This window comes from Phalaenopsis equestris, unplaced genomic scaffold, assembly GCF_001263595.1.
Source record: "Phalaenopsis equestris unplaced genomic scaffold, ASM126359v1 Scaffold000114, whole genome shotgun sequence".
NCBI lineage: Eukaryota > Viridiplantae > Streptophyta > Magnoliopsida > Asparagales > Orchidaceae > Phalaenopsis > Phalaenopsis equestris.
Genome location: NW_018164556.1, coordinates 521,186 through 529,602, shown reverse-complemented (window position 1 = coordinate 529,602; position 8,417 = coordinate 521,186). Strand labels below are relative to the sequence as shown.

Below are 8,417 nucleotides of genomic sequence, written 5' to 3'. Positions count from 1 at the left end.
TATATATATAATGGAGAAGACTCTTACTAGCATTGTTCTCTTAAGTATTCATCTGTGTGCGTGTGTAAAAGAGCAAAATTCTTTCCAGGAGAGTCAGAAAAATTGTGAGGTGATCTGCAAGGGATTATTCGAGAGGATTGCCTTGAAGGACTTAGTGATCATCAATGTACCAGGAAGAAGAGTGGAGAGCTAATTTGCAACCTGAGGGAGTAATCCTTTTTTCTTTATTTTTCTTTCTAAATTTGTGTATTTTGTTTACTTTGATTAGTAAAATGTGCTACATGATGTTTGAAAGTGTGATTAGTCACTAAATTTCTCTTTTTCCCTGATTTGGTGAGTAGAGGTTCTAGGATTTAATTTTTATGCTTGTGGCTTGAATAAAACTTTGTTGTCGTGGTGTTTTAATCTTTGAAACTTCTTTTACAAACAAAGTGATGAATTAAGTTGTTAAAATTTATTGTGAACTTTAAGATTTAGAAGAATCCTTAGTAGAACAACTAGGTTAAAACTCACTAACAAGGAAATGCTCAATCCTAGGTTTTTAGGATTTAAATCAAGGGAAATACTCTTGCTTGTTTGATTGTCTCACAAAAAAATTTAAACTAGTATTTTTCTCTTACAAAAATTATGTTTAGATACTTGTAAAAATCACCAACATTCGAACCTTCAAGCAAGATTCAAATCAAATCGGCTATAATTTTGCCATACTTTCTGAGTTCACTCATTCCTTATTGGATCAGTACACAAACTCGATTTTGTATAGTACTTTGGTGGCATATATACTTGCGTGTATCATTGGTTCTTCACAAAACTTCTATGTATCAAGTTTTCGTCACTGTTGCCAATGAGTGAAGTTGAATTTCTAATTTTAAGAAAATTTAGTTGAACTATTGAGATTTACACTTAAAACTTATTATGTCTAACTTTTTTTTGTAGTTTATTTATTATTTTTTGTGTTATAAAATTCAAAAATATAGTTTTATGTGTTTCTTATTTCTATTATTAATTTTGTATGCTTATTTTTACTGTTTTTTTTTAAATGGCAAAATTGTGTGTTTTTCTGCTTTAAATTTTCAACACGTTTAATTGCTTAGCTTCTTTTTATAGTAGTTTATTTGATTTTTACTTGATATATTGTTAGTTTAGGGCTACTTAACTTGATTTTCCTAGTTGTGTATGCATGAGACTGAAAGTTCAAAACTAGTACCGTATGCACTGTCCTTGAAAAAATTATAAAAAAATCATAAAATTTTAAAAACTTAAAAAGAAATATAAGGGATGTCAAACTTACCTCGGGAAAAAAATAACATTCTTAGGTCCAACATCATGTCTTAACCACTTAGACAGTATGCCAACCAAATGATAGAAGAGATTCACTTAAGTATTAATAACCGTGTTGTAGAGACATGCTTTTAAACTCAAACTCACAATTATCCAGATGGTACAAAATAACTAATTTGTGAGATCACCAACACAAGACTTTAACCTTCACTTAGCTAGCTTCCTTAAATTATGTGTTGCCTTTTGATATAATGGTCTTTCTAACAATGTGGTTAGATCTCAATTTTTTTCCTTTTGTACTTAAGGGATATCGCTAATATGTGGCTCAACTCATTAGCACCAGCATCTATTAACACACGAATGAATTTGCCCGAAAATTCCTAGCCAAATGCTTCCCTCCATCCAAAATAGTATAACTTAGGAATGAGATCATCTCGTTTATCCAGTTAGATAGAGAATCAATTTATGAAGCTTGTGATAGATTTAAGGAGCTACTCAGGATATGTCCCCATCACGCCTTTTCATATTTGCTTATAATTCAAATGTTTTATAACAAGTGGTGGGATTGTTGAGGTCAATAATAAATGATGCGGCTATGGGGTCATTCATGTTGAAGCAATTTGAGGAGACATGTTCACTGATTAAGGGGATGATGATAAATACTTTTAAATAGCTTGCGAGTAGAGTCAAACTTTAGAAAGTAGCTAGCATGCACGATAAGGTGGGTTAGTAATCTTGACTTCATAAGTAATTGTTATCTCTAGGACGTTAGATAATTTAGGGTTGAATTCAACACCAAGATTAGTAGTAATAAAGAATACTAATGAGCATCTAGTTGATCATATTGTTATGCATGTAGAATCCATGAATGTTATAGTAAATTAGTTAAATAACATGTATTCCAACACTTGAAACCTAAGCTAAAAGAAACACTTGAAATTTAACTGGAACATTAATAACCAAGCTATAAAAACCCAATATTGGGGTAGTAATCGACCCAACCCTGAAGGTAATTGGAAAAACAAGGGTAGTGACAACCCAAGACTGACTTAACAACTATGATTCACTTCAAATATATAGTTTTAGGAAAAAAAATATACTCGTACAAATAGAGAATGCAACTATCAGAAATATTAAAAAGTAGTTAGGATAAAAAGCAAATGCGCTGAGCATCAATAGACCCCAAATGACTCTATCTAGTAACACACAAGTGAATCTCGAAGATAAAGGAAATGAGCATGTGAAAGCCATTAAGTTAAGAAGTGAAAAAAATTTGGAAGAATTGACTAATAAAAAGCCTAGCATAGAAGGAGATAACCTGGAGTTCGAAAGACTTAGTAGACAAACCTAAATTATCGGAGCCCTTATCGTTCAAACAATATAGATTTTAAGAAGATAGTCATGAGAAACAATAGGACCACCTATCTTCTTGCATGGTTCATATGATGGAGCTTGCCTGAAGGCAACATGGGATCAATGCGACAAAGCTAGTTTGAACCAAAAACAGTTAAGTAGGAATTTGAACAAAGATTTAAAATGCAATTAAATATCGCTGGAATCCATCAGTTAAAGATTATTTTCCAAACAAATTCAAATCAATTTTTTTTTTTCTTTTCATTAATTGTCTTCAATACACAATCTAAGAGATTATTTGGTTGCAAGATTTTTCTTTTCATTAATTGTATTCAATACACAATCTAAGAGATTATTTGGTTGCAAGTATGATTTACCATTAATAAGTTTTATTAAATCCTTAAATTGTAAGTCCTTTAAATTCGTCCTACCCTTAGATTTAATAAACCTAAATTTAAACTAAATTGAAAAAGGCAAAGATAGGATCCTAAATCTAAAAATTCAAAATTCACAAAACTCCTCCATGAATTTAGGAATTGCATAAATTCTATTAAGAAAAAGTTACCAAATAACCCCCAACAACTTATTCATGGTACAATGATTGATGATATAATCTCACCTCATAAGATTATGAATTTGAACCGCACATATTACACTTAATTGCCATCTAACATGTCACAAATGGCTATGATGGAGCGACCGAGTCAAAGACATCCACTGCCGCCCGCTTGCGACGATCCGACCGGTTTTCTTATTCCGCACCACCACCGCCACCGCCGTCAGCCTCCCCTTATCCTCCATGATCTTAGTCCCAATTTCCACTTCATCCTGCTCCAAAATCCAAATCCCTAACTCGAATAACCAAACGACAAAGAAACGGTAGAGAGAGAAGAGACAAATAAAACATACGCCAATCTTAGCACGGGAGAAGAACGAGATGCTGAAATCAACAGAGATTTTGAACTCGCCGACCGCCGACAAGATCGCCGCCACGCAGATGTCGTCGATCACCGACGCCATCGCCCCCAGTTTCCAATTCCCCTCTTCGTCCTTCCATCACAAGAACAGAGATCGATGTCAGAAATTAGGGTCAGGGCAGAAAGAGGGCCGGTGTGAAATTACGAGATTAGAGATTGGAATGTTCTTTACCGCAACAGAAGCATGAATGCTGTAGGAGCAAAGAGCACGGCCTCCGCCGGCGAACTTGATACGGAGGCCGGAAAGAGGGATGGCGTCGAATAAGCGGCCGTTCCAGGCATCCATGCTTCCGGCGGCCGGAGATTTTGCAACCATGCCCTCGATCAACTTTTGCGCCGCTTCAATATTGGCGGTCGCCGAGTTGGCCGATGCTGGATGTCCGCCGGCGTATGCGTGCTGAAGTTTTGACGGATTCTGAGCTGCCATTTTCTTGCTGGGGAGGAGCGGGGAGCTGGACTGCGTTCACGACGTGCCAGAGAAAGTGGTGGGCACATTTCCACAGGTGTTGTAATTTGTATATAGAATGAATTTTGAAAGTCGTATTTTTTATAAATAAAATAAGAAAGGAATTAAAAACTTAAAAAAAAGGTTTTTTTTTAAAATGAGGGTCACGATTCAATTATATTTAAAAATTAAAATTACAAAGAGACAGAAAAAAATTCGAAGCAAATTAACAAAAGACAGCATAAGTTAATAAAGAAAGAAATAACAACAGGCGAGCCACTAAATGATTCAATTCATCTTCAACAACTTTGTAAAAACTGCCATCAAAGATTCCATGAAAGAAAAAATGTTCATCTTCAACAACTTTGCAAAAACTGCCATCAAAGATTCCATGAAAGAAAAAATTATTCCATACGGATAGCATATGCAGAATTGCATACGCTGTATACGCTGTTCGATCTTCATTGTTCATAAGTTTTTTATTGTTATGTTTTTTCTTAAATGAGGCCCACCGAAATACAGTTTTGGTTTGATTGACGGTGGAGATCGGATAGTATATGCATTTCTGCATATGCTGTTCGTATGGAATAATTTTTCTCATGAAAGGACCTGACATAAAGAAATAAAAATGAGATGAGACATCCAAAAATGATTCCATCCACAACATGCAAGCTTTGAGGAACAACTCTTATTAATAGTAGCTAGCAATTCGATTGAAAAAAAAAGGAAGAACAAGAGCAATCTTCCAAAAACCAAATTCTAAGACTTGAAAAAAGACAAACAATTGGAAGTAACAGATATCTGAAACAAAAACGAAGAACATCCATCAGAGGTTTTACAAGAGGAACCCAACAAAGAATAAGAAAGAAAAATAAACATCCTAATATGAAAATATAGCAATAGGATAAAAAAATCTATGCAAAATAGTCAGCAAACAGTAAGATAAAAAGAGAGGAGCTCCTAGAGCAAAAATATATATGGTTAAAGAAAAAAAACACCAAAAATAGTTTTGAGACATCTAAAACAGAAAATTGAAACACAATCTATACTGACTAGAAAAAAGCATCAGAAAAGATGATATAGAAATTTCAATAATGATTGAACATTTATGAGAACAATCATAGAAAACTTCATCCAAAGATAGAAATAGTGCAAAGACAATTCCAGTCAAAACAACTAACAGTTGATAGGAGTTGGCCAACATCATAACTCACAAATAAGAAAACCAAATGGAAATTGCAAAATTACTTGATCAACAAAATTAAGAACTACCAAATTTTCCATAAAAGAAACCCAAAAGAAGAAGTAAGAATGAAAAGTGACAACCTGATATGAAACAACAACAAAAACCAAAAAAGAAAAAGAAACCACTATCTAGATAGACTCGAAAACATCTCAACATTAATAGATGGAAAGAGACATTACATAATGGTTGAGTATCTATGAGAAAAATTATTTTTTAAAAAAAATCCATCCAAAGAATAGAAAAAAACCAAGGAATTAATTAAAAAATTACAGTTGAATCTTATAAAATTTCAAAAGAATGAAAGGCAAACAACAAAGCTCACAAGAAGCTCTAAAGTAGGTATTATTGCAATATATATCAGTTGTTGTGGTATATATATAGAAATAAAATAGGACGGTCGCAACGAAGCGAAAAATAGAACGAAAAATTCACACCATAAAACAGTAACACAGCGGAACACACAAATTTACGTGGTTCGACAAATTGCCTACGTTCACGTAATTGCAGAGGATTTTACTACTTGAGGAATTTACACCAGTCGATCGTCTCGACTTACAAAAGGAATTCGTTGCTCTCACTTCTTCTCTCTCTACACCGAGATACACCTACACTGAGATACACCGAAGAAAAAAAACTTATAAGAAAAATAAACTCAATTTCTCTTACAATCTTCTCTTCTTCTTTCTTCTTTCTTCTTTCTTCTGCCGTAGGGAACAACTTCTTGCACTTCTCCTCCTCTATCCAGAAGAAGTCCGAAGAAAAACACCAACAATTGTGACTTCAAAGCTAAAGGAGAGCCACTGCGATGCCTTTTATCACGATCAAGAAGCGAGAACTTTCGCGACAAAGCGGGAGACGTGACTTTTCGATTATTCGCGGGAACAGTTCGGCAGGAAGGCGACGATTTGCGAAACTGGCGAAGCGTCTTCACTTCGCGTGTGCGCAGAAGCAGGTGAAGGCGGGATCGTGAACTGGGCTCCACCTTTAACAGGTATTATAAAAATTTATATTAGTCTTAAGATTTTTAATAAAATGAGAGCTTTAATTTAAAATACTCCCTACTCTTTAGTTTTTTTATTATTATTATTTATTGAGACATTTTAATACATACCTTAATGTGAAAGAAAAATAGAGAAAAAAATATGACCTAAATTTTAAATTTTACAGGTCAAATTTTTTATGCATCAAAAGTAGAGCTGTCAAAACGGCTCGTTGTTCGTGAACAACTCATGTTAGGCTCGTTAAGAAGCTCGTGTTCGGCTCATTTGCTAAGTTAACGAGCCGATCACGAACAAAAATCACGAACAAAAACAATAAGTATTTATTCGTTCGTGTTTGGCTCGTTTTGGCTCGAAATACTACTAATTAATTAAATATTTGTAGTATTTTTAAAAAGTTTAATTAACAACAAGGCTATAAAGATTTATAACCAATTAAAAGTATTAAGAGAATAAAATAAAAATTATTAAACTAGATTCAATTGATGTTTTATATATTGTCCCAATCTTTAACATCTTATGACTACGTGATTAGGGTTGTCAAAACGACTATTTGTTCGTGAACAACTTGTGTTTGGCTCACTAAGCAAACGAGTCGAACACAAACACACTTTTTGCGCTCGAAATATAAACGAGCCGAACACGAGCAAGTCATTCGTGTTCGACTCGTTTACACCCCTAATTGGATCCCATTGTGTCTCATTTTTTTAATTTAATTCTTAAAGGTTAAGACAAATTACGTTAGAAGTCCTGATGTAATTTTTTTTTCGAGTCCTTATGTAATCTTTTCTTCTCGTTTACAACCCTAATCAAAAGATATATTTTCTTTTTTACTTAAAATTAAAATTATGATATTTTTATATGCAAATTACGTTAGAAGGCCTGATGTAATATTTTTTTCGAGTCCTTATGTAATCTTTTCTTCTCGAGTACAACCCTAATCAAAAGATATATTTTCTTTTTACTTAAAATTAAAATTATGATATTTTTATATGATATAAAAAATTTAGATATTTATTAAATTCGAATTTAATAAACCCTATTGAAAAGCGAGCTAAAGATTTTCCTTTCGTCATCACTCTCAGGTTCGCCTCCCTGTACGTATTCCACATCATAAAGTGTTCACATATTTGAGATTTTTTTTAAAATAATTTGTCAAAATTTTGGTGATTTTTTCTTTCGGGAAAATTTTAGTTGATCAGAGATCAAATCTGAATTCTCTTAGTCGTGAAGAAGACTACAAATTCCATCCCTTCCCTCCTCCCAAGCTTTCCTCCCAGAAAAAAATGGCAGCTCCTCGGAATCCCGGCACGTTGCCGCCCGCAGGTGCCGACGAACCTCCGGCGTCGAACAGCACAACGGCGGCGGGCCGCACGGGGGTCGGGGGCAGAAATCTCCAGCCGCCGGAAGCATGGATGCCTGGAACGGCGAGTTATTCGACGCCATCCCTCTTTCCGGCCTCCGCCTCACGTTCACCGGCGGCGGACGTGCTCTTTGCTCCTACCGCGTTCATGCGTCTGTTGCGGTTAAGAATCTCCCAAACCCTAATTTCACGCCGGCTTCCTTTTCTACGCTAACCCTAATTTCTCACATCGATTTCTAGTCCGGTTATGGCAGGACGAAGAGGGGAATTGGCATCCGGGGGCGATTGCGACGGTAATCGACGATATCGGCGCGGCGTCGATCATGTCGGTGGTCGGAGAGATTAAGATCTCTGTTGATTTCAGCATCTCGTTCTTCTCGCGTGCTAAGATCGGCGTATGTTTGTCTCTTTTCTCTCATCTGTTTCTCCCTTGTTTGGTTATTTGAGTTAGGGATTTGGATTTTTGAGCAGGATGAAGTCGAAATCGAGGCGAAGATCGCGGAGGATAACGGGAGGTTGACGGCGGTGGTGATTGAGCTGCGGCATAAGGAAACCGGCAGGTTGGTGGCGATTGGCCGGCAGTGGATGTCGTTCTCACGAGGGTTCCGTCGGAGCAATTTGTAATTGGGTAAATTACATGTATAGCACCAAAAATAGCACCAAAAACTTATATATATTTACATTTATGGCTCCTAAATCATTTATATATGATGTGTGTGTATGATTAGATATACTCGATTTTATTTATATAAAA

The 8,417-nt window shown here is 35.3% G+C and overlaps 2 protein-coding genes across 2 annotated transcripts; one reads left to right on the top strand and one right to left on the bottom strand.

Annotated features, from left to right (window-relative positions):
- Positions 1-3,212: 3,212 nt before the first annotated feature.
- On the bottom strand, positions 3,213-4,212 carry LOC110021013 (acyl-coenzyme A thioesterase 13-like). Its single transcript, XM_020719333.1, has 3 exons — positions 3,784-4,212; positions 3,544-3,684; positions 3,213-3,462 (listed from the first exon to the last, which is right to left on the bottom strand). The coding sequence occupies exons 1-3, from the start codon at positions 4,036-4,038 to the stop codon at positions 3,310-3,312; spliced, it is 549 nt and encodes a 182-aa protein (XP_020574992.1). The 5' UTR covers positions 4,039-4,212; the 3' UTR covers positions 3,213-3,309.
- A 3,483-nt stretch (positions 4,213-7,695) lies between these two features.
- Positions 7,696-8,417, top strand: LOC110021008 (acyl-coenzyme A thioesterase 13-like). Its single transcript, XM_020719327.1, has 3 exons — positions 7,696-7,825; positions 7,918-8,058; positions 8,135-8,417. The coding sequence occupies exons 1-3, from the start codon at positions 7,712-7,714 to the stop codon at positions 8,285-8,287; spliced, it is 408 nt and encodes a 135-aa protein (XP_020574986.1). The 5' UTR covers positions 7,696-7,711; the 3' UTR covers positions 8,288-8,417.